The sequence below is a fragment of the Lepidochelys olivacea genome, assembly GCF_965140295.1.
Source record: "Lepidochelys olivacea isolate rLepOli2 genome assembly, chromosome: 3".
NCBI lineage: Eukaryota > Metazoa > Chordata > Testudines > Cheloniidae > Lepidochelys > Lepidochelys olivacea.
The window spans coordinates 45,312,377-45,339,407 of NC_140413.1; the positions used below are offsets into that span (position 1 = coordinate 45,312,377).

General features: G+C 42.6%; 1 protein-coding gene across 2 annotated transcripts in view; it reads left to right on the forward strand.

The window, feature by feature from the left end:
• Positions 1-27,031, forward strand: part of MCPH1 (microcephalin 1) — a 231,582-nt gene that overhangs the window by 60,252 nt on the left and 144,299 nt on the right. For both annotated transcript variants that reach the window (XM_084623433.1, XM_084623434.1), the window contains exon 11: positions 2,588-2,750. In XM_084623433.1, coding sequence (XP_084479559.1) covers positions 2,588-2,750 — 163 coding nt within the window. The remainder of the gene's footprint in view (positions 1-2,587; positions 2,751-27,031) is intronic.

Here is a 27,031-nt window from a genome sequence, read left to right on the forward strand (position 1 = left end):
TGGTAGAATCTCCTTCCTTAGAGGTTTTTAAGGTCAGGCTTGACAGAGCTCTGGCTGGGATGATTTAGTTGGGGATTGGTCCTGCTTTAAGCAGGGGGTTGGACTAGATGACCTCCTGAGGTCCCTTCCAACCCTGATATTCTATGATAAAGCATTAAAAGCCAGATGCCACTGCATATTTGTGGAAGAGTTAGTATTTTTCTGGCATACTCTTTTTATTCTCCTTAAACTCCTACAAAATAAAGATCATCCGACAAAAACAAAGTCCTATATCTTATGCTAAATTCCTTTAGGAAAAAAAAAAGAGTTATTTGTACCACCCGCATGTCTGTTTCAGGTTTGAAAACATTTGATAATCCATGATGGTTATATAAAGATGAATACTTTAAAAATGCACTTTTCTAAAGCATTTCTTTAAAGATAGCTTCTAACCGTGTTTCTGTCAATTTTTCCACTTTCATTATAAAATAATAGTTCAGGAAGCAGAAAAACTTAAAATATATTTTTAGTTTTATCTTCTTAATGCTTCATGAAACTCGACACATAACACCCATCCATTTTAGATCATCAGTGCACTTCACAAGCCTTATATTTAATTGCACAACGTGACATCCCCTATAAGGTTGGTAAATATGATCACCGTGTTACAGATGAGACAGATGAAGCACAGGGAGGTTGTGATTTGTCCAAAAACACAGAAAAAGTCTTGGCAGAGCTGGAAAAATAACGCAGGTCTCGTGGCCATATTGCAAAACCATCCTTTCTCACATTAAATGTAATCTTCTTGCACGGATCCTCCTTTTATATATATTACTAAATCTGCTTAATATTTGAGTATTATTGCGCTCACTTAGTTTATGTTATGGTATGTTATATGGCTAATGGTAACCAACTTTGTCCCTCAAAAGTCTGCTTTCTACTTTGAGCTGACTGCATTCAGAGTATAGAGAGCACATTATAGGTTGTGTTCCCCAGTATATGGGTGGGGCAGACTACCTCTGGAAAGAGAAGGAAATGCATCCCTCTAGAGAGAGAGAGAGAAACCATTGGCCAAGAGCCTGTTCTGTCTGAGTAGGAGCCAGGGCTACAGAAATGGGTCAGTGGAATTTAAGTAAATATAGGGTGTGAGATGAGTGGTGTCTTGACATTGTTTTCCTCTTATAAGAGCATAGCATCACCCGCTGGCCGGCAGCAATACCTAGCCATATTGTGCTTCATGGAATTGCAAACCCATAAATCTGCATGTAGTAGGTTTGTAGTTTATTGAAATGCGAATTGGCTAGTTTCTATTTAAACTATGATCTTAGAGCTATTTCAGTTCAGATTCATATTGTAAGACCTTTCCTCTCATTCCAGAGCATATCTCATATAGCTACCAAAAAGAGCCAAGATAAACTGCGTGTGTAAAACCTACTCCCTGAGCATATAGTCCAGGTAGGGTCAGCATCCCTGTGGGTTCAAAGTTGCCATGCCCATCAAACACAATATCTGTCTAAAACACTCTTTGCAGGATAAAGGAAGCATAAATATATCCAGTGACAAATAAGACTAAGATGATCACAAATGAGGGGCTAAACTTAGGCTCCTAAGTATATATTCAGGCAGTTAAATAAGTTAAAAACAGTTCTGCGCTTGGCATCTCCTTCAGTGGGAAGTCAATTTGCTAAGCTATTTGTTTTCTTTAAATCTCATTTTAAAAGCTTTTGCTGTCTCTCTGAAGAATCCTTTTAGGATCTTCTTAGAGTTCTGTGCACTCTTTGTTTTAGCCAGTTTATTTTGGGAGCTTTTTTTACTGAGTTACTTTCTGCAGAGAGAAATGTGGATGGAATGAAAAAAATGCCCCACAAGCTATAAGAGATGTCCTGAACATGCTTTCAAGATGGCATTGATTGACTCATGAGCTCTGCCTATTTTTCCTGAGAAGATCAGTATTGCACTAGATGGGTAAATCTGCTCCAGGCTGTTTCTTAATTACTTGATCTTGAGTAGAGGTGTTTCTGAGCTTCCTCTCAAGCTCCCAGAAGTCAGGTGTGTGGGCAGAAAAGACATTGGAATCAAGCTTTTTGTTACAGCACTGCAGCAGTAAATAGTTCTCATACATCATCTTTCCTCAAGGGATACCAAGATCTCAGTGGTCACATGATGATGTATTTGTGTACTTCAATGTTCATATCATAGATAATATACTTAGAACTCTAGTTACAGGTGGACATTCAGTATTTTACATGGGAATTGTATCTGGTGGCAACAATTTGTAGTACTAGTGAGCTTCATGCTCTGGTGATTGAACCAACATACAGTAATTTTTCTGATGGTTTTGAGGTGTCTACACAGTAGGGACAAAACTTTAAAATTAGGTATTTGAGTTTGAGACACCTAGTTTAATATTTAGGCTAAATGTTGCCTGATGTTTGGAGGTGGTTGACAACTGGAATTTCCCAGTGAAATCTGTTAAGCAAAAGTTTTGTCTGAATTTTTACATTACTTTTTATACAGTAACTATTAAGGTGTATACATAAAACATTTAATATTGAGTTCTATTGATTGTGGATTCCCCGCCCCCCCCCCCCCTTCTGTGTTTTGGCAGGAAGCAGTGTGCAATAATTCAGGTGGTGAATAAACTGGGAGGCTTTTTGTTTTCGGATGATGTATGTGAAACGACTACTCATGTGGTTACAGGGAGTCCTCGTCGCACCTTGAATGTAATGCTGGGAATTGCCCGGGGCTGCTGGATTGTGTGTTACGAATGGGTAAGAGAGAGATCTGAATTTCACAATAAAGTAAATCAAGTTTGTTTGTTCAGCATTAGCTAAGATATAACATCCCTATAAAAAACTTGCCATAAGCAATAGCATCTTCATTATTCTTTTGCATTAAATAGAATACTGTTCTGAAACATGTACAGTCAAACCTCGCAATAATACGATAACGCGAATTCGGATATAACACAATCATAAGTTGGCTCCCCTTTAAGGCCGTAATACTGTTCGCGTTTTGCTGGAATACTTTTTTTATGACATTTATAAATAAACTGTGTTCTTCCATTATGGATATTCCAGTTTGCAAACACAAGTCATTTTCTGCCCAAGAGGAATTGTATGCCTTGGATCAACTAAAGAAGGGCAAACAATAAACTCAGCTTGCTAGAGATCTAGGAATTAGCAAGTCCACTCTGCGAGGGTGGAAAAAAGAAGAAAAGCTCCGTAGCCTACCCTGCATTCTTGAAGAGGAAACTGGTTTACAGCGTAAAAAGGTCAAGTTTGCTAGTGACGAAAGCCTAGATTCAGCCTTGTACCAATGGTTTGTCCAGGCTCACTCAGAAGGAGTTCCCATTTCTGGCTCTATTCTGAAAGCTCAAGCAGAGAAATTTTGATCGCCTTATCAATGGAAATGAATCCAAATTTAAGGTGAGTAACGGCTGGCTGGACAGATTCAAGAAAAGGCACACTATAAGCCAAGTTCTTGTTTCTGGGGAAATCCGCTCAGCTGTTAAAGAGGCTGCTGATTCCTACCCAACTGAGCTTAAAAAGTTGCTGGAGGAAGGTTGCTACACAGCCGATCAAGTTTACAACTGTGACAAGACTGGTTTATGCTTTAAGATGTTACTCGATCGCACCCTCGCAACCAGGACTAATAGTCACAAATGAGAAGGCTTTAAGCAGAGGAAGGACCGAGTCACTCTCTTGTTTTGCGTCAACAAGTCTGGCAGCCACAAAGTCAGACCTCTGATGATCGGAAAAGCTGGGTCTCCCAGATTTTTCATCATGTTAATATGAAGGCCCTTCCCTTTGAATACACCAACAGCAAGAATACATGGATAAATAGCTCCATATTTCAAGACTGGTTCCATAAAACTTTCGTGCCAGCAGTTTGGGCTCATTTGCAAAAACTCAAGCAGGAGCCAAAAAGCTCTCCTTCTGCTGGATAATTGCCCTGCCCACCCCCCAGCGGAAAATCTTGTAAGTCGTGACGGCAAGATTAAAGTCTCTTATCTCCCGAAGAACACTACATCAGAAATCCAGCCACTGGACCAAGGCATCATATCAGTATTTAAGCAAAACTATCGTTGCACAATGATCAAGCGGATGGTAGCAGATAACTCCTCCATTGACACGTCACTGGCATCACACAACTTGAAAGAAGTCTGTCACCTTGGCGGGAAAGCCAGAGTTGCTATCTCTGCACGTTGGATTGAACGATGCTGGATAAAGGGTCTTGGTCCAGCTTTTCTGTCATCTACACACAATGATGGTAATGATGACGAGCCTGAATTTACAAGGTTCATTGAAGACGACATTTAGCCGAAGAAGCACTCGGAGAATATGAGCACAGTCGTCATGATATCCTCAACTCGTTTTCAGAAGATGACATCTGCCCCATATATGAACACATCTCAGATGGCAAAATTGTTGCAAATGTCAGTGGGAAGAATGAAGCTGCACCACCAGAGCCTGAAACCAGTGGCGCTAATGATGACTACGATGACCATGATGGCACCTCAACTTCCCCACCAAAAGTGTCAGAGGCAGTAAAGCACCTAGAAGCTAGTTTGAGGTCGCTGGAAATTCAAGACTTGGACAGCGTCACAATCCTCCAACTCAGAAGCATTCTTGACTTTGCTAGAAGCCAACGGTCCACGGCAAATAAGCAGACCGCACTAGATAGCTTTTTTAAGAAGTGATGAAATTTAAAATTATGGACTCATGCAAGCAGATTGACTTTGCACTCTGTGCAATGATTAGTTTAGTAGATTTCACAGGTTTCTTTCATGTACATGTAATTAAATTACTACTTTTGTGTTTAAAACACGCTAGGATAACCGTTGTTTTTTTTACAAGACTTTAAATGACGGGCTTGAAATGGTAAATTTTTGTGACCCTGCTATGAAGCGACCCCACATTTATCGTGATCGAATTTTTTGTACCCCAATTATTGCATTATAGCAGGGTTTCACTGTAGCTCTATTTTTGCAAATATTGAATACACAAGGATTATCATAAGGTTTTTTTTAGTATTTCTAAAGTGTTATTGAAACATCTGTTAAGGGAATCTATTTTTAGATAAAACAGTTTCTTCCTTTTTATGATCTACAAAAAGGAAGACGAAGATTGGAAAATGTGCTTTATGAAAACCTTGTATACAAACAACTATGTAGTCTAAGGGTGTGCATAATGATTGCTTTGAATATGCGCTCTTGGTCAATTTCTTGTATTCTTATATATATTTAAAATGTAATAGTTTTTATTGTTTCAAGTATATCAATCATGTTGTTGCCTTATAACCAAGAACAGAGGACCAATGTCATAGGGCCAGATTTCTAAAGGTAATTAGGCACCTAAAGCAGCAGATATGTACCCAGGCACCTTTGAAAATCCCACTAAGTTCCTAACTTCCATGAAATCAATGGGAGTTAGGTGCGTAGGTGTTTGAAAATCCTACTAGGCCAGTGGCTCTCAACGTTTCCAGACTACTGTACCCCATTCAGGAATCTGATTTGTCTTGCATACCCCAAGTTTCACCTCGCTTGAAAACTACTTGCTTACAAAATCAGACCTAAAAATACAGAAGTGTCTCAGCACTCTTACTAAAAAATTACTTACTTTCTCATTTTTACCATATAATTCTAAAATAAATCAATTGGAATATAAATATTGTACACCTCTACCCCGATATAACGCGTTCCTCGGGAGCCAAAAAAATCTTACTGTCTTATAGGTGAGACTGGGTTATATCTGGGTAGGGAGAGGAACCACTCTCTGCCCTGGCTCACCTCCACTCCACCTCTACCTCCTCCCCTGAGCACGCCACCACCACTCCGCTTCTCTCCCCCTCCCTCCCTCCCTCCTTCCATCCATCCCTCCCTCCCTCCCAGGCTTGCTGCGCCAATCAGCTGATTGGCATGGCAAGCCTGAGAGGGAGAAGAAGCCAAGCTGTGGCTCTCTCATGGGAGGAGGTGGAGGTGGAACGGAGGCAAGCTGGGGGGAGGCGGGCAGCAAGTAAGGGGTTGGGGTGCAGAGGAACTGCTTGGGGTAACCTGAATTCGGATATAATGAGGTAAAGCAGCCCTGCTCCCCGGAGCGCTGCTTTACCATGTTATATCCAAATTTGCGTTATATTGGACCGCATTATATCGGGGTAGAGGTGTACCTACATTTAGTGTATAGTATATAGAGCGATATAAACAAGTCCATTGTCTGTTTGAAATTTTAATTTGTTCTGACTTTACTAGTGCTTTTTATGTAGCCTATTGTAAAACTAGGCAAATATCTATATGAGTTGATGTACCCCGTGGAAGACTTCTGTGTACCCCCCGGGTACGTGTACCCCGGGTTGAGAACCACTGCACTAGGCAACTAGCTGATATTTTAAGTGCCTAATACTTTAAAAAATCTGGCCCATAATCATAGGTGCTGGAACTTGGGGTGCTGCCACATGACTGATTTGAAGTTGTTTCCATTACCTACTGGGTTTACAGTTTTGGTTCTGCGGGGTGTAAGCATCACCCACTATAAAAAATTGTTCCAGCACCCCTACCCATAGTCTTGTATAATTTAATACATAAAGATATCTTAACAGTATATCTCTATAGGGTGCAGTTTTCATGAAAGGATGCAATGAACATGAAAATTATATATTTCCATCTGAAAATTGCTTCAAATAACTAAGATTATAAACAAATCTTAGTGATTTTTCCTGTTCTTTGTGTAGTTGACAATATTTACGTAGAATCAATTTCTCTGTTTTGTCGAATGTCAGTTGCACATCTCATGTAATATTCTATGTCGAGCTCCAACAGAGCATTAACTAGGAACAAAGCCAAAAGTATTGCTTGATTAGGAATAATCCACGTAGGATCATATTAAGCTCAACACTTTTACCCTTTGGGCCAACTTTATCCATACTATAATGCCAGTGAAGTGAATGGAATAGATTAGGGATTAATTTGTTCATTTAAGTATTATTGGACCAAATCTTTAAGCTGTCTTCACTCACTTTTTTTTTTACTGAGTTGATGTGTGGGCAACACGCTCACTGAAGTAAGTAGGAGTTGTGGATGAGTAGGATATAGGCAAGTGCGATAGATGCTATGGAGTCATGGAATATATATGCAAAGACTATTGTATTAAGTTTGTTATATGTATCTTTGTGGGCTTGCTTGTGATTGTATTCCTGACTAATGGGTCAGATAACAGATGCTTCCTGCAGGAACTAATCTCCAATACTTAAACAATGCAGGTAACAAGTCTTTTTGAAGTTTTGCCCCTTTGGGAAAATAGCACACAGATGGGTTTGACGCTTAGTTCAAAGGCTTTGGCAGACAAAGGACTTGAAAATAGATCTGGAGAGAGCGTCATGGACACAATCTGAAAACTGACATGCATAAAACTCAGTGCAGCAGAAATAGACCTTGACGGAGGATCTGAATTATTTTAGAACCTGCTAGTGTCTGCAGGTGGTAGGTGAGTGACCACCGTGTAAGCTAGCCTGTGTATGAGCTGTTTGTTGTTTTTAAGATACATTTACTCTAATATTTTTGTTCTGAATAAATAGTACTTTGTTTCTGAAAGCTGCCAGGACACTGGTTAACTCTGCCATTGCCCTAGAGAGAATAATGAACAGAGTTCAACAGAGCTCAACTGAGTTCACATCTGCTGAGGTGAACACAATGAATTGCAGGAGTCTGCAGCCTGAGACTGTGGTCTGAAGTGAGAGAATCATGGGATTCTATCCTGAGAAAGGTGTCAGGCCTTCAGCTGCCCCCTAGCTTGGGTGGCTTCCAGGAAGCCACAAGAGGGTCAGAGGTACAGGTAACTCAGGAATTTAAACTGCAAGGATAACAGGCATTAGTTTAATATTAATCACTAATTTATTTAATATTTAGATTCCTTTAACTGTGAATATTATAATATCATTTTGCTTTAACTGTCATCCAATCACTAAAAAAAAGATTTTGGAGTCTGCAGAACTGCAGACGTTAAGTGCCAGTGGTCACTAGGAACTCTCCATATCAAAGGGTTCATAAACACTGTTTTCTAATGGATCTGAATAAAGTATTCCATCTGTCACTAAGACCCTGAAATGAATTATTTCAAAAAAGGAAAAGCCTAATTAAGGGCACCTGTTATCTGACAGGTCCTTTTTGTCTCATTTCTAATTTTGTCATCAACATCAATTTACCATTATTTCACCCAAATTATTCATGACTCAACACCCTTATCAGAGGAGAGGAGATAGTTGAAGCCATACATATTTATATGAAAGTTCATCTGTCTTCCATGACCACAAGGAATACTGTAGAAAATTAGTTAGAGGAAATTCAGTAATGCAGAACATAGTCTGTCTTTTCCAATAATGCTAAAATAATGAATCCATAAAATGCTTTAACTTAAATCTTAATATTACTACTCTCAGTGGTAGAACATTTCAGATTGGACACTGGAAATAATTTATCATTTAGTTTTAGTATATAGAGTTGCTTTAAAAAGAGAATTAATTATAGAGACTTAGTAGTGATATTTAGGTTGCCTAATACTTTGCATTAAAAGGTTCTTTTGACCTTTTTGAGAAGCTTTAACATCTCCATTGTTTGCCACAGGCCTTTGAAAATCAGCAATGGAATTGAGGTTCGGCAAAGGAAGTGCCTTTTCTTTGGGAATTCCATACAAAAAATCTAGGTTAAAAAAACATTATTTAGGTTTCAAAATCAAACACACAAATGTTGGGGAATGCCAGATTTACAGTTGGCGAAGCAACCTTAATTCAATCCCCTTGTGCACATGTATTGAGATACATTCTTTGATTACATGAGGGCATACTATTTTTCCCCTACAGGTGGATTTTTTTTTTTGGTATGTAATTTAGAGAATAGATGCAGCATGGTACATTTTCCATATTATCCCACCAAAGTGCTTCAACCAGGTTTTGGAGGTTCAATTGATAGTCTAGACTCACTAACTTACTTAATCATTGATTACTAGTAAAAATGCCAATGATACTGATGCTTTGTGTGATATGGATTGTTCCCCAATAGGAACTGAAACCACAAACTTACTTTACATAGATCAGTGTTGTTTTGTTTCAAATTCTAGAATATAATTATAGAATATAATTCTCTTTGCCAGAAGCTGAGAATGGGGATGGATCACTTGATGATTATCTGTTCTGTTCATTCCCTCTCGAGCACCTGGCATTGGCCACTGTCGGAAGACAGGATACTGGGCTAGATGGACCTTTGGTCTGACCCAGTATGGTCATTCTTAAATTCTTAGGTTCAGTAAATGACTTCTGGTCATTTAAGTATGTTCCATAACGACAGATGCTTAGACAACATCATCATTTCCTCATACATCACTCTGAACGCAAGACATGTCATTAATCAGCATGACCATGTGGGCTTTTGTGTGTTACTGTTTAACAATGCTATAATACAACATGACAGTAATAAAGGAGTAAATATTAAGTAATAAATGAAGCTGTACAAACTAATGAATGGCATAACTAGTGCTTAAGCAGTGAATTTTTTTCTGGGGCAAAACTCTTTTGACATGAAAAACATGCACTAAAATCCCTTCCATGCTAGGTTGGGAAGATTTCAGGAACAAGAAGTACTGAAGTGCCAAAGGTTTTATGCAACAGATGGATTATATTTGCTGTAATCATAATCAAAGAAATTATCTCAGGCCAGATACTCAGATACAGGAAACACACTTGAAATAAGTGTTGCTTTAACATACTTTGTAAGTTAAATCTTCTACTATACTTGAAAATATTATGAACTTTTCTCTTTTAGTATAATTTAAACACTTCAAATATATTCTGTAATTCTGCAACTTTCTTTAGCTTCTTATACATAAAAACATAAATTATTGTACAACGAATTTTACGTTATTGCTCGCAGGTCAAAAGAAACTAGTTAACTCAAAGATGCTAATATATTTAATTGTCCCTTTTCATTTTGTACTGTCAAAGTTACTTGGACTAATGTCCCTACGTCAGTTGTCTTTACAGAAAATATTTGGAAGTAGCTTATTTTGTTGTATTTTCTGAGTGCTGTTTTGAAAACTTATTGGATGAAATCCTGGTTCTGTTAAAGTTAGTGGCAAAACTCCCATTGACTTAGTAGAGACAGGATCTTGCCCACTGTGTTTATGAAAACTCTGAATGTTTCAGTGACAGAGAAGTTATTTACCTCTGTGACCTGTTCATGGACTCTGTATCTAGTTTCCTACTTTAACAGAAAATTAGATACTGTGACTTTGCACTCCAGTCCAAAACCATGATAGACAGATGAGCTATAATCCATTTTATATTCAGATGAACAAAATTAGTGTCTAAACTAAATTGTGTAACTACTGTAAGGATTGATTTAGGGTTTAACTGTAAAATTGGATTTCATTTTGAAAACCAATTACCCAAACCTAACTAATCTTTTAGATTTATCTATTAATCTAGTTGATTGGTTGGTGTTTACTCTTGGTCAAAATATCTTTGTGGTTACAGCATTGACATGCTGCACACGTTGTAGTTCATGGTACATCTGTTCCTGCTGTTCCTATCTGTAGAGGAACCAATTCTCATTTAATATATCTGAAATGTCTAAGGAAGTGCTGTGTGAAATACTACAATTTTCTCAGCTCAGCTGAATTTGAATTGCCAAACATTTTTCAAGCGATATATCTCAGACTAATGATGTCAAATGAAGCTGTAAATCTAAAGCTAACTGATATCTTAATGTTTATGTTTTAAGTGATATTAAATAAGAATGGCTTCCTTATTAGATGTTATCCTTTGTTCTACTTTGAGACATTACAATCTCTTGTCTGAAAAAAATTACAGCATATGTTGAGGCTAAATACAATACTGCATTATTACATATTTGGCATGATTTTTAAAAGAATAGACCATGCAAATTATACGACACAGTAATGACTTCTTTATTTTGGCATTTAACACATTAACTTTGGGTGCTACAGATCATAATTGCTAACTGTACTAAAAAAACAGTGTTGCAGTATCCAACGTCCAAATATTTTTTTTAAAGGTAAACATTATTTCTTTGGATTTCTGTAATAACAGACAAGTGTTCTAGGCTCCCTTCCCACTTACCAACAAGAATAAAATATAATTAAATAGCAGTTTATCCTCTCCAACATGCAGAAAAATTGACTTGCCCAACAATATACAATTTTCCTCTTGCATTGCAGGTCTCATCCCACCCTCTGTAGCAATCCGTGCAAACAGTTGTGGCATGTTCCGAAAGTCAGCAGCTCCTTCAGACTGAGAACTGCACATATTATACTTGATGATTAAGAGCCTGCAAAAGTTCATTTAAAAAACACAAAAGCTATTTTTAGTAACAGAAAATGGGCAAAAGAGCTCCTAAAACTGCCTTACTATAAAAAGTATTGCTGCTCTTTGAGTGGTAGTTTGTATTGTGTTCCACGGAGGGTTTTTGCAGAGAATTTGAAAATCATGTCCATTGGTCCGCTCATGCGCCTGACTCTCTTCCGAGGCAATAAAGCACAGGGCAGACTGACCACATCTCCAGTTACTTCTAACCGCTGCATGGTCCAGGTTGGAGCCTTCTGTGTCCTCATCTGACACAGTTCTAAAAAGCATAGTTGTAAATAGTTTTTGCAGTTTTAACTGTAGTTTTACTAGTTTTATTGCTTTCCTAGTTTTACTAGTTAGTAGTTTTAATGTCACTTTCAAGTAGACTTCAGGGATTTTCGTCCCCTCGCCTAGCCCTCGTGTCAGTACTGGACTATGCCCAGAACTTCAGGCTCAACATTTGCTGCTCCTGCCCCTATACCAATGCTGTCTCTACTGCCTGGGAGAAGCTCACATCACGGCCAGGTGCAGTATTTCCCAGCCATGCCTGAGAAGGCCAGGCACTTTGTCTCCAGAAGTATCTTATGGAAGTGGCCATGAAACTGCATTCAGTCTCAGGACAGGGAACCCTCCATGTATATTGGACTGATTCAGCGAGGAGTGTGCCTCCCCCTACTGCATCTGATTCTGGTGTTGGTAGAACCAACCCCACTGACCCCATGGTGGGGCCTAGTCAGGAGATTAGGAAGAACTCTCATAAGCATGATACTTAGTCTTCCTCAAAGTCCAGCAAAATGAATGTTCCCTCCACCAGCATGACCCAAGGGGATGGAACACATTCCAAGTCCAACAGGCACAAGAAGATCCGTAAACAATGGGATCCAGCACTTTCAGGGGATTAACCATTAACATTATTGGCTAAATACAATTTCCTGAATTACACTGTCACAATGGGATCATGTCTGCTTCTAGGCCCATGTCGAAGAAGGGAAACTCATAGTGAGAATTACCCTCCAGTCTGCAGTAGATGCAGCTGATACCTTTTCCAGACCCATGGCTACAACTATTATGGTGTGGAGGGCATCTTGGCTTCAAGTTTATAGTTTTCCTAGGGAGGATTAGAACACCATCAAGTACCTCCCCTTTGATGAATCCCATCTCTTCAACCAGAAGACAGCTGAATCGTTACATACCCTGAAAGACTGCAGGGCTACTCTTGGTTCATTCCTGCCCCGAAATGAAAGTTTCACCACCTGTTGTCCATCCACTGGTACAGGTCTCCCTAATTTTACCAACAGAGACCTTACAAACCCCCTTGCAAACATCAAAAGGTGCAGAGGTCTCGCTTCCTGACCCTCCCTTCACAGGCCTTCGTGTCTCAAACCTAACCCCAAGAGGTATTTTTGATGCAGTTCAAGAGCCACCAACCACTGAGCCTAACACCTTATGACCTTCCCACTCCCTTTGGGGGTTGTTTAGCATTCTTTTTCCATGCTTGGAGTGCAAAAACAAAGGAAAAATGGGTGTGAATGTCCTCTCTCATGGCTATACCATTGAATTTGTAATGCTACATCCTCAAAAATAAATAAATAAATCACTCTCCGTCCCCCTTCAGGGACCACTCTTGGGCAAGAATACTGTCATGAAAGGTGAACACTTTATTACAATGAGGAGCAATAGAATGCATTCCTCTAGAATATCAAGGAACTGAGTTCTACTCAATTTACTTCCTCAGACCCAAGTAAAAGGGAGATTGGAGAGCAATCCTCGATCTCTGCCACCTCGGTCACTTAATCTGCAAATTCAGGTTTCACATAGTCATCCTTGCAGAGATAACTCTAGCCTTAGAAAAAGGCATGTGGTTCATGGCTCTCGATATGAAGGATGCTTACTTCCATGTTGATATTCACCCCGCTGATAGATGTTTTCTCAGGTTTATGGTGGGTGCTAACCATTTCCAATACAGGGTACTTTCCTTCAGGATAGCTACCACTGCCAGTGTCTTCATCAAAGTATTTTCAGTAGTAGCAGCTCGTGTCGGATGTTAGTCTCCTTGTTTTCCTACCCTTGATGAGTCGCTCCTAACTGCCAGGTCCCATCAGGAAGCTCACGTGTCAATCTCTCTGTTACTTAGCCTCCTTTCTTCACTGGGAGTCAGCTTCAACATCGAGAATCATGAACAACCCCTATGTACCAGCCAGGCCTTGCTTGTCTCTTCTGGGCCACATGGCTTCGTGCACTTAGGTGACCCCCTTCCCGAGGCTTCACCTCCGCTGCCTTCAGACATGGCTTCGTTCCATGTACTTTTCGAATTGTCATCTGTGATAGACCCAGGCCAGTTGGGTACAACAAAGTAGTAGAAGGCAGATATACTGGCCACTGGATTAGCAGTTTTCTGTTCTCTGACTGACCAGAGCAGGGGCTGCTCCAAGCTAATGAGACCACCTGACTCCAATTAACCTGCAAAGAGTCAGGTGAGGCCATTAAGGTAATGTGAACACCTAATTAAGTCCCTTCTGTTACTATAAAAGGGCTCACTCCAGTCAGGCTGAAGAGAGCCAGGGAGCCAGAGGAGAGGAAGTGCGGCTAAAGGGCTGGTTAATGAAGACACCCTTAAGCCATCAGTAAGGGAGCCCTAAGGTAAGGGTGAAGAAGAGAGAAGCGGAAGAGCTGTGGGGAAGTGGCCCAGGGAAATGTAGCAACTCTGGCAGTGAAAGGTTGGCTGCCAACAGCTGCTACCATTAGGGTGCCTGGGCCAGAACCTAGGGTAGAGGGAGGGCCTGGGTTCCCCCAACCTGCCACCTCAGACACATCTCCTGGGAGGGGAAGACAGGCCTCTGTCAGGACAGTGGGCTAAACTGTTCTGAAATAAGCCCCTAGGGACAACAGACTGTGGGAGTTCTCTCACCAACTTCCTTGCTGGCTTATGATGAAAAGGGTTCAGTAGACTGTAACCTTGGCCCTAGAGAGAGAAGGGCTACATGGAGGGTCGCAGTGAGCCATTGAGGCTAGCATAAACCGCCTAGAAGCACGGGAGCCACGGGGACAAGTTCAGAGCTCTGCCACAGCTGGTGTAAGGTGTGGGATAGACATTGTTCAGAGCGTGGCGGAACAAAGAGGTTTTTTTATTTTAAAAAAAAAAGTGCACTGGGGTTTTGCGGTTTTGTTTGTACCACAATGGAGGAGGTGGTGAGAGCGCTGGTGCAAGCCACAGCGGCCCAGCAGGAGGTAACCTGGGCTCAGGCAATGGCGCCACAGGAGTCCATGAGGTTACAGTAGGAAACCAAACAATTATTCAGTGGACCAGGTGAAGATCCTCACCATCCAGGCCCGGGGGTCCAATGGGACGCAAACCCTGAGGGCCACTGGTTGTCTGCCAAAGATGGTGGCAGACGATGATGTAGAGGCATATCTCCTTTCATTTGAAAGTACTGCTCAGTGTGAGGCGTGGATCCAGGAGCAGTGGGCTAGAATTCTCACCCCTTTTTTATGTGGAGAGGCCCAGAAGGCCTACTTTGATCTGCCCTCTGAGGATGCTGCTGACTATTCCCGACTGAGGGCAGAGATCCTAGCATGATCAGGGTAACGGCAGCGGTACAGGCCCAGAGGTTCCAGGAGTGGAAATACGGGGAGAACAAACCTCCGAGGTCCCAACTATTAGACCTCCTACACCTCGCTCGGAAGTGGTTACAGCCCGAGGCATACAGCCCAGAGGAGAGTTTAGAGACTTTGGTCATGGACCATTACATGCGGGGACTGCTGCCAAATCTCCGCAAATGGGTATGCCAGAACAATCTGTCCACCTACGACGAAACGATCACATTGGTGGAAAGACGGATGACAGCTAGGGACTTAACCCAACTACCCAAGGAAGGCCCCTCACGAATCAAACACTCGACCCTGACTGTGGAGGGTCGGGCGGCCAAACCCCTGGAAGTCCTAGGTGGAAGAAGAGGGAGGCCGAAAACCAGTCGGAAACCCTGAAGGAAGGGGAAGGCCTGAGTGGGGGGGGACCCTGGGACTAAATCCCCTAACCCACTTGATAGGGTGTGACTAGAAGCAATTATTGGTGTTACGGGTGCGCGGAGTTGGGGCACATAGCTGCCCAGTGCCCCAGTGTTGTAGAACCAATGCAGCGTAACCTGGGGGATGTAACAGACCCATGCAGCCTACTCAATCTTGTATGGGTCGCAGTCACCCCACATAAATATACAAGGCAGGTAAAGTTGAATGGAGTAGAAACCATGGCACTCGTAGACTCGGGGAGTGCTATCACCCTAATTTTGGGTAAATTAGTGAAGTGCAGACAGTTAATGGAGGCTAAGCGTACGGGGGTAACCTGTGTCCATGGGACTGTTAGTTATTACCCCATCATACCAGTGAAAATTGAAATTCAGGGAAATGTCACCAGAGTGAAAGCAGGTGTAGTCCCAAACCTCCCGTACCCCATGCTCATAGGTAGAGATTTCCCCGGGTTTGGAAACTTGCTCCCACCAGAAGGATTGGAGAGAGGGGAGCTCCCCGAGGAGACTTCCATGGCAGAAGGTCACCTCCCATTTTTCGCGGAAATGTCTCAGGAACTATTCCCTGTCCCAGGGAAAGGCAGGTGTTGGATCATATTAAAGAAGTTCTGTATTAAAATCACAAATGAGTTTGATTCCCCAGAGTTTAAATTCCAGGGTATTACTAATTAAGAGGTCTCTTGGTTTTTGGTACTGTTTCTCTCCCTCTATGTGTGAAACTTGCAAGCTGCTAATTGTGTTAGTACATTCGAAGACAGAGTCTGTTCTCAAAGCAATTCACAGAGAGAGAGACTCAAAGCAATACTCTAACAACAGAAACAGCACCCAGAGACTCCCCGCCCTTTTGTTGTATTAACAATTGTGATTAAAATAGAGATAGAGGATGTATGTGGATGGATGCTTGGTGTGGATAATAACTGAATGATCAGGGAGGTGCCAGCCTAAGAATCCAGTGTCCATCGGCTGAAGAAGGCGTCAAGTGGAAATAACCAGAGGACCCCCCGGAGGGCAGACTGGAATCCACCCAACAGCCTCAAGAATGGGAGAACCAAAGAACAAGATAACATCTTGGAGCCGTCAGGAATGTGCTATCTGCTGATTGATTCAGCAACAGCATGATGAAGCAATTCCCATAGACTGGCATAGGAAGAAATTCCTATAAAAATAGACTCTAAAAAGTGAGAACTTTGGGATCTGATTCTGCAAACCAACTTCCAGGAGCATCAGATAAGCATCTGACAAGGCCCTGCTCCCTCCTCATGTCCAGGCCACCTGGCCAGTGGCTTGGCATGAGCAACTCTAAGGCTGGTAACTATGATAACAACCTTGCAGAACCTGTGTGTGTGGGTGTGTATGTGTGTGTGTGTGTGTTTGTATGAATGAATGTGAGAATAAATATGAGATTGAATGGAATGTTATAGCTATAACTAACTGGTTACTATGATTCTTTCTGTATTCACAATAAATGTGGTATTTTGCCTTTTTCCCTTTAATAAGATCCTGCGGGTTTTTATTTTATTGGTACAACACAGGAAGACCAAAAGAGAAAGAAGGGTGGCTAAGGCTTTGGGTATCCAAATCCTGATGCAAGGACAGAGAGCTGCCTGTGTAGGCAGACGTACACAACCAACTGAAGGGAAGGGCCCCGAGACGGAGGAGGGGTCAGAGACCAGTTCCAACCCCAATCTCACAGAGCTGGCTGAGAGGGCAGGGACAGATCCCTCAGAGTTCGGGCTGATAAGCCCTGGGAGAGAGACTTTTGGATGGGACCAGGTGGAAGACTCAAGGTACGAGAACACCTGGAAGGAGGTGGCTGAGATAGATGGGGTACCTATAGAGGGAAAGGCCCGGCGGCCAGGGCCTTATTTTGTGGTCAAGAGGAATCTCCTATACCGGGTCATGCAAATGCGAGAGCAAGAGATACACCAGCTCCTAGTACCCCGGAAACACCAGAAGGCAATATTAAGCCTCACTCACAGTCACCTTTTTGGAGGGCACCTGGGAGTGGAGAAAACCCAGGTGCGAATCTTACGCAGGTTCTTTTGGCCGGGGGTACATGAAGATGTCCAGCGGTACTGTGCCTCCTGCCCTGAATGTCAACTGCACAGCCCTCGCACACATCTAAAAGCTCCTTTGGTACTCCTGCTGATCATCAAAGTTCCGTTCAAGTGGATTACTTTGGATCTTGTGGGGCCGCTAGAGAAAACGACCCGAGGCCACCAGTATGTGCTTGTCATCCTTGACTATGCAACCAGGTACTCAGAAGCTGTCCCCTTACAAAACACAGCCTCCAAGAGCATTGCCAAAGAATTAGTGTCAATCTTCGCCTGGGTAGGGCTACCACAAGAAATCCTCACAGATCAGGGAACAGCATTCATGTCCAAGGACCTTTGTTCCCTGCTCCATGTCCAGACCCTGTGGACCTCGGTTTACCATCCACAAACCGATGGTCTGGTGGAAAGATTTAACCGGACCCTCAAGGCCATGATAAGAAAGGTGGTAAGCAAGGATGGGAAAGATTGGGACAATCTACTACCGTACCTCATGTTTGCCATCTGTGAGGTCCCACAAGTTTCTACTGGATGTTCCCCCTTTGAGCTGCTGTATGGACACAGCCCCTGAGGCATCCCGGACATAGCCAAGGAAATTTGGGAGGAGAAGAACGTAATAGAGTATGTGCTACGGATGAGGGACCAGATAGCCTGGGTCACTCCCATAGTGAGGGAGCACCTAGGGAAGGCCCAGAGAACCTACTACAACCGTCAAGCCAAGGTTCGTCAGTTTCAACCCAGTGACCGATAATGGTACTGGTACCCACCGCCAAAAGTAAGCTGATGCCCCAGTGGCAAGGGCCCTATGAAATAGTCGAACCCGTAGGGGAAGTAAATTACAAGGTGCGACAACCGGGACTTTGAAAACTACAGCAGATATACCACGTCAACCTTCTGAAACACTGGCATGCCCGAGAGGCGTGCACAGTGGTGCGAGAAGACCTGCACCCAGGGAACAAAAACCTTGAACAAGTGAGGGTGTCTCCTGATCGGAAGACAGCCCAGAAGAAAGAGGTAACTGAGATGATCGCCCAATATCAAGATGTATTCTCAACAAAGCCGGGTCGCACAACTGGGAGATATCACCACATCGTCATGAACCCTGGGGCCAGAGTAACTATGAGGCCCTACTGAATGCCACCAGCCAAAAGGAAGGAAATAAAAGCGGAAGTCAGGAAAATGCTGGAGATGGGGATCATTGAAGAATCCCACAGTCAGTGGTCCAGCCCAGTAGTGTTGGTGCCCAAACCTGATGATACCACGAGGTTCTGCAACAATTTCCGTCAACTAAATGAGAGATCCCAGTTTGATGCCTACCCTATACCCCGCATAAACGAACTAGTGGACCGTCAGCGGAATGCCCGGTACTTGAGAACCCTAGATTTGACATAGGGGTACTGGCAGATTCCCCTAGCTGAAGATGCAAAGGAAAAGACAGCGTTTTCTACACCAGAGGGTCTTTTCCAATATACGGTTCTCCCTTTTGAACTACATGGGGGCCCTGCTACCTTTCAGCGCTTCATGAACAAGTTATTACGCCCCCATGCCAGTTATGCTGCGGCCTACTTGGATGACATGGTGATTCATACCCCAGACTGGGAAACCCACTTGAAGAAAGTGGGGGCGGTCCTTGATACCTTCAGGTGAGAAGGCCTTATAGCGAACCCTGTTACGTGTGCTGTGGGGTTCACAAGAGGCCAAATATCTTGGCTATGTGGTAGGAAAAGGTCTGGTAAAACCCCAACTGAATAAGCTAGAGACCATCCAGAATTGGCCACAGCCGACTCATAAGAAGCAGGTCTGAGCATTCCTAGGGTGGTGGGGTATTACTGGCGTTTCATCCCCCATTTTGCCACAAGGGCAAGTCCATAGCAGACTTAGTGAAGGCCCATAGTCCTGATCCAGTCAGGTGATCCGACGCAGCAGAGCGAGCATTCGTGGACCTATGGACTGCCCTCTGCAGTAATCCCGTATTGATAGCCCCGGATTTCACCAAGGAATTCATCCTACAGACAGATGCATTTGAGGTGGGGCTAGGGGCCGTCCTGGGGTGCAGATTTGTCCTTGTGACCGACCATGCCCCTTTTCAATGGATGCAACGGAACAAGGAAAAGAGCACAAGGGTAAGCAGGTGGTTCTTATCCCTCCAACCTTTCCAGTTCGGCATACAGCAGAGCAGGGAGTCGCCATGGCAATGCCGATGGCTTATCACGCTTACACTGTCTGGTGTCCCAAGCTGCCCAACCCCTTGGTGTTGAGCAGGGGGGAGGGATACGTGATAGACCGAGGCCAGTTGGGTACAACAAAGTAGTAGAAGGCAGATATACTGGCCACTGGATTAGTAGTTTTCTGTTCTCTGACTGACCAGAGCAGGGGCTGCTCCAAGCTAATGAGACCACCTGACTCCAATTAACCTGCAAAGAGTCAGGTGAGGCCATTAAGGTAATGTGAACACCTAATTAAGTCCCTTCTGATACTATAAAAGGGCTCACTCCAGTCAGGCTGAAGAGAGCCAGGGAGCCAGAAGAGAGGAAGTGCGGCTAAAGGGCTGGTTAATGAAGACACCCTTAAGCCATCAGTAAGGGAGCCCTAAGGTAAGGGTGAAGAAGAGAGAAGCAGGAGAGCTGTGGGGAAGTGGCCCAGGGAAATGTAGCAACTCTGGCAGTGAAAGGTTGGCTGCCAACAGCTGCTACCATTAGGGTGCCTGGGCCGGAACCTGGGGTGGAGGGAGGGCATGGGTTCCCCCCAACCTGCCACCTCAGACACATCTCCTGGGAGGGGAAGACAGGTCTCTGTCAGGACAGTGGGCTAAACTGTTCTGAAATAAGCTCCCACGGACAACAGAGATCGTGGGAGTTCTCTCACCAACCTCCTTGCTGGCTTATGGTGAAAAGGGTTCAGTAGACTGTAACCCTGGCCCTAGAGAGAAGGGCTACATGGAGGGTCGCAGTGAGCCACTGAGGCTAGCATAAACCGTCTAGAAGTATGGGAGCCATGGGGACAAGGTTGGAGCTCTGCCACACATCCTATGGACAGCATGCTGACAGTTCTAGCCAGGGTACAATACTCCTATGGTTCACAGACCCATATTATGTACTTGTGGAAGTCCTCTTTCTTTCCTCATGCCCCGACAAAACGGGTATAATAGACACATCCATGTTAGGCTGGGTTGACCACACAATGCAAGGAAGTGGATGCTTTGGGAATCCAGGATGAATGTCAATATGCTAGAATATCTAGCAGCAAGAAAGACATGAGTCCTTTCTTCTCTTCTTTGGCTCCCATCATGTCTTGATCATGTCGGACAACACTAACACTGTATTCTATGTCAACAAACAAGGGGGAAGGAGATCTGCCACTCTATGTGCAGAGGCAGTCAATCTCTGGAACTGGTTTATCAGCCATCGGATCATTCTCTCTGCAGTCTATTTTCTGAGGGCACAAAATGTAATCGTGGACTTGCTCAGGACATGCTTTGCAATAGACCATGAGTGGGAACTTCATGATACAGTGCTACACGACAGCTTCATGTGATTGGGGAGCCCAACCAAGGACCTGTTCGCCTCTCAGGTGAACAGCAAGTGGCCACATACTGTTCCAGGGAGCCCTCGACTACCACTCTCAGGGTGATGCTCTCCTCTTCTGGGCAGGCCAATTCAGCTACGTCTTTCCCTCACTACCACCACTCCTTCAAATGCTTCACAAGATCTAATAAGACGGGTCATTCTGATCACCCCTTCTGGCCCAGATAATTCTGGTTCCCCAGTCTCCTGTGCATATCCTCCTGCCCACTGATTTCCATCCTGAGCTTTGTCAGTCTTCTGACCCAGTATAATGGCAGGATCAAGCATCCCAATACACATAAGCTCCACCTCAGGGTGTGGTATTTGGATGGGCATCTGCGCTAGAACAGATATGCTCCTCAGCTGTGCAAGATGTTGTCTCTGACGGTAGGAAGGGTTCCACTAGACAGTGTTACTGGGCTAAGTGGAAACATTTTTTATCTTGGACATAACACAAGGGGGTTTTACCAGAAGCAGCAGCAATTCCTCTCATTCTGGACTATATTCTATCCTTCCAGTCATCGGACCTCACCCTCTGCACTTTGAAAGTTCACCTGGTAGTGATCTGTGCTTTCCATCCTTCTGTGGAAGGTCACTCTCCCTTTATTCCTGCTAACTTCTAGATTTTGGAAAGGCTTCCTCTGCACTTCCCACCCCTCCAAACAATTGCACCTTGATGGGACCTGAATCTGGTACACTCGGTATTAAAAAAGCTCCCATTTGAACCACTGGCACTTTTTTTCATATTCCTCCTTTTGATGAAAGTTGCCTTCCTGGTTGCTGTCACTTGAGTGAGATACGTCGGTGAACTCAGAGTTATGATGGAAGACCTGCCGTCTACAGTATTCCATAAGGATAGGGTCTACATCTAAAATTTTACCAAAGGTAGTTTCCCAGTTTCACATTAAGCAATCCATTCACCCACCTGTTTTCTTCCCGAAACTGCACACATCTGCAGAAGAAGTTGACTCCATTCCCTCAACATCCGACAGGTTTTTGCCTTCTACCTGCAGAGGACAAAACTATTCAGAAAATCCCTTAGACTGTTCCTTCCAGTAACAAATAGACTTAGGGTACAGGCCATCTCCACCCAGAGAATTTCCAAATGGATTTCTGGCTGTATTAAACTCTGCTACCATCTGTCGAGCCTACCTCCCCCCTATAGGGGTATGGACTCACTCCACTAGAGTTCAAGCTATGACCATTGCATCCTTTAGGACATATGTGGAGCATATCTCATAGACATATGTAGAGCAGCCACATGGAGTTCTGTATGTACCGTCTCCACACACTACACCTTGGAGCAGGACTCTGTGGTGGATGCTTCTGCAAGACCCTTTTGTCCTCTCACCCTCCTTTTGACTTCGGTACTGCTTGTCGTGAAGTTAGTGAAATAACTCGAAGTCATAACTCAGTGGAATACAATAGGGACCATCACTAGAAGAAGAGTAGGTTGCTTACCTGTAAATGGAGGTTCTTCAAGATGTGTGGTCCCTATCTGTATTCCACTTCCATGATTCTTTCCCCTCTGCTTTGGATCTGTCAGATTCATGGTGGAGAAGGAACTGGAGATGTAGTTGGTCTGCTCTGCCCTTCAACGCCTTGGACAGAAGCACAAGGCTGGTCAGGGCATATGCGCAGACCAACGGATGCTGCTTTCTAATTTTTCGACTCTGTGCATGGTGCGCATGCATAAACCCTCAGTGGAATAACCATAGGGGCCACACATCTCGAAGAACATCCATTTACAGGTAAGTAACTTCAGTGACATTCCTCAGGGTACAAGATGGACTTTTGAACAGCAGTGTCCCCTTAATTTTCCAGACCAGGGTGTCTCTTACACTGTTAGGCTAGTAAAAAGCAGCCTCTCCAGGCTCTGATCACACTGCCATGTCAAGGCACACGAAGGAAAGTTACTTGAATGCTTTCCTAGCCACTCATAAACTAACGCAGGGCAACACCCGCATATCCCTCAGTCCCAGCCTTGCTCCCCAGAATTGTGCATCTTACACTGCTCAAGACCTCTTGGATCAGAGTAAGCTCATTAATTAGTTTGTCATTTTATCAATGGAAATGATCATGCAACAGCCTTTGTTTACTTGAGTAGAGATTCCCCCAGATACTTCAGTCAAAACGCACTGGTTTAGATAAAATATTAAAACAAGTTTATTAACTAGAGAGAGAGATTTTAAGTGATTATAAGTGATAAAAGCATAAAAGTCAGAATTGGTTACAAAAGAAAGAAAATATAGAATCACAATCTAATTCCTAAATTTAGAAAGCTAACCAAGACTTGAAGCAAGCAACTTGCTCACTCCATCAGATGCTACAGGTAGTTCACAGTTCATTTTTCTTAGTTCACAGGCTGGGTCTCCTTACAGCCTGGGAGGACTACTCCAGTTCAAAGGTTTTTCTTTGTTTTTTCTAAAGGATCTTTCTCTGTGGGTGCAGGGCAGAGGAGAAGAAGCCATTGTCTCTTATTTTATACCTTCCTTGTTGAGGAGCACATCCTTCCCCCTGCCCCCACTGGGGTGTAGATAAAGCAATCTCTTGTGTACGTGAGATTCAAAGTGTCTCTCAGGTGAATTGTAAATTTCTGGCTCATACCTTCTGTATACGTGACATTTGCGATACATGCAAGGCCTTTGTTTACAGTCCTCTGTTATTTCTGTAGAGGTGGTCTGTGGGCGTTCTCCAGACTCACAACTTGTTTCAGTAACAAACCTAAAGCAAAATTGAGTAACTATGTGTACAATGATGGTGTACACATGTTAACAGAACAACAATGTTCAGTAGATCATGAGTTTTCAAATGATACCTCACAAGGCATGCTTTGTACAAAATGTATCAGAACCATACAAAAGTGGTGAACATGAGGTACAGGGTGCCACAACCTCCTCTTTAGAAACATAGGCGTTGCCATACTCGATCAGACCCATAGTCCATCTAGTCTAATACCCTGTCGGGCAGTAGCCAGTACCATTTTGAAGAATCAACATATCAGATGTGAGATCTGTTATGGCATCTTTCAGTGTAGTGTGTTTTATAGTTTATAGTATGGTTAATATCTTGGATTAGGTAGAACCTCTTTTTTACAGGATCCCAGAAATTTTGTAAATTTAAATCTAAAATATATAAAACTATCCACAGGAATAACTTCATGCACCAATAAAATTCAACTTGTTCTGGGATGAATTTTGGGAGTACTTTAACTGTGCATAGAAATGATAACAGAAAGAAATGGACCCCATTTGCCTGAAATGGCAGGAAGACTATGTAGGCATTTGCCAGAATGAGAATTGGGCTGGGACACAGGGATTTACCTTCTACATTCAGACGGCCCTTTTTTGTACATATATACTTTTCCATTCAGGTTTTATTCTTATTGCTATGGAAACTGCCGAAAGCACTTAAAATTAATTGAATTAAATAATGCATGAACTATACTGTAATCCTTGTGGATGGGTGCCCATTTGGTCCACATTCAAGCCTTGCTAAATGGGAAGTACTGGAGGGATATTGTGGAACTTAAACGTTCTGAAAAGAGAGTGAGATGATTGAATTGTGGCAAGAGTGCATTAATTTATAAATAAATTATGCAAACAGCTTGTCAGCCATTCAATACTAGAGTGGGGACATTCATGACTCAGGACGAGGTAATAGGATGGAGCACGGTGGTCCTTCCTTTCAACAGAATGTGTATCTGTGCTTCAGAATTCTCAGACACCTACAATACAAAGGCTAATATGAAAAATTGCAGGGGTTGGGGCTAGAACCCTGGTAGGAATTTCATTATTCTCTCCCTATCATGTAGATGGGATGGGCTTCCTCTCCAAGACATTGTTCCTGAACACTATTAGTAAGGCTTCTCAACCGTATGTCTTATTAGCCACAGGTAAATAGGCTTAACGGTAAACTGTTTTCAAGAACTGATTATAATTTGTCTAGTGTTTCCTGATTTTTTTCTAAAGTCCTATGAAACTGATGTAATCCAGAAAATATAACATTTTCAAGAATCTGTAAAAATGAGTAAGTTTCTAGAGATGTGGCAAAGTATACTGCCCATTTATTTACCATATTAGGAGTAGACTATTTCTGCGACAGGTAGCAGAAGTGTCTCTGTTGAAACATGGACTGTCTCTGCAGGGAAAATGTCACTGAGCGATGTTAAAATACAATATTTTTTTAATTCCTTATCTAATCATTTTGTAATGGCCCTACTAGGAACAGAAAACTGAAGTAACTGCTGAAAGTGTCACAGCTGCTCTGAAACTCTACCTCTGAAATGCTGAATGGCCAAGATCCTTGAATATAAATGATGTTGTTTTGGTCTATTTTATGCAGCTAGCCATTACGCTGTACCATTATTAGCCTTTTTTTTTAGTGCTACAGTAAATACAATTCCCAAAGGATGATAGGGGAGGGAATTAATGAAATGGAGCCTTTCCTCTTTGCATATACACCTTGTGTAGTATGGGTTATGTATCATAGTTTTAAATTACAAGATCATATTATGTTTCCCCCACATGACCTCAATCTCATTTTACTCTGTAGGCTGAATTGTGAATGAAGCAGTTTTGTATAGGAAAGAAGCCTAACCTTATTTGTGTAGTAAATGAAGTAAGTCCTCAGGACACCTGCCTTATACAATGCAAGAGTCAGATGGTGTGTGAAGCCGGAAGCTTGCATTTGACAATGCGGATAAAAATAAACGTTAAGCAGCTGCTTCATGCACTGAGCACCATCCATTTTGCACGCTGAATGAGTTCGGGGCCTGCAGGGAAAAGTAGTATGTCGTTGTGCCACTTAAGACTGTATCATAGTGCGCCAGCATCTGGAAGAGAGTTAAGGTTGCAGGGAAACTCTTTATTTTATGAGTCTCAGTGTTTCACTTTGCAAACTTTGGTCTTCTAATTTGTTTTTATATGGGGTGATATATAATTTATGATCTTTCTAAACTCAAGATATGGACAGAGCATTGACACATTTTACCCATGTAAATAGGATTTCAGTGTTTTTTAGGGTATGTATAAATTAAGGGAATAAGATATGTTGTCATTACATAGTGCACGTTGGTTAAACCCTATTAATATAATTAGTTGCATATGACATTTGCGTAAATTTCAATATGATATAGAATTGTAATAATTTATTGGGAAAAATCTTTAAATTTACAATTTTGCATTATTAAACTGAAGAGCTAGATTTTTATTTTGGAGAAGTATATTGTCCTTAGGACTGTTTCCTAATACTACCTAATGAGGAACTGAATTGATTTGTTCACGCTTAAAGCGTTAGAGAAATATTTACTATAATAATGATAGGGACCTCACCAGAGCACTCAGAAGGGTGTTCATTAGAATAAAAATAAATATAATAAAAACGTAAAAATACAAAACCTCTTAAAATATTAACACAAAAACAAATGAAAAGTGTCTAATTTTTTAATGGGAAAGACTGAAAAGGAAGGTAATATATTATAGGGTCAGTTGTCATTCTAGATTCACACTTTGTAAGAAGCACTTTAAAAACTTCCTTCCAAGTGAGGAGGTATGAAATCAGATAGTTTCAAGGTGGGGAGGAGTTGTGCGTGTTTAATATTGTAGTGTCAATCACAACATGGTGTGCTCCTGACTTCAAGCACAGCAATGGGATCCTTAAAAAAATGGTAGCCTGTGGGCACAGAAACCCACTACATGGCCCCATCAGTGTTATTTTCAGGTAATATCCCACATTATGCATCAATTTCAGTCTCTTAATGATCCTTTTTCAGTTACTTGTCTTGTGTCATAACCGTTATTCAGTAGCATTTAAATCATTAATGCAGACTTGCAGTTCTCTCTCAGGGCTAGATCCACAGATCCTCAGTGTGGGTTGTCTTCTGTCTGTAACTGTAGGAGGCAGAATCAAAGCTGATTGGACAGCTGACAAGGGACAAGCCCCCACCTTCTGAAGACCCCCTGAGTTTTGTTCTGTCTCCACTGGCAGGCAGTGGAATCCAGCACCAACTGAGAGAGAACGGTGGGGAAAAAAGCCTGAAGAGGTGCTTTGTCTCTAGCCAGAA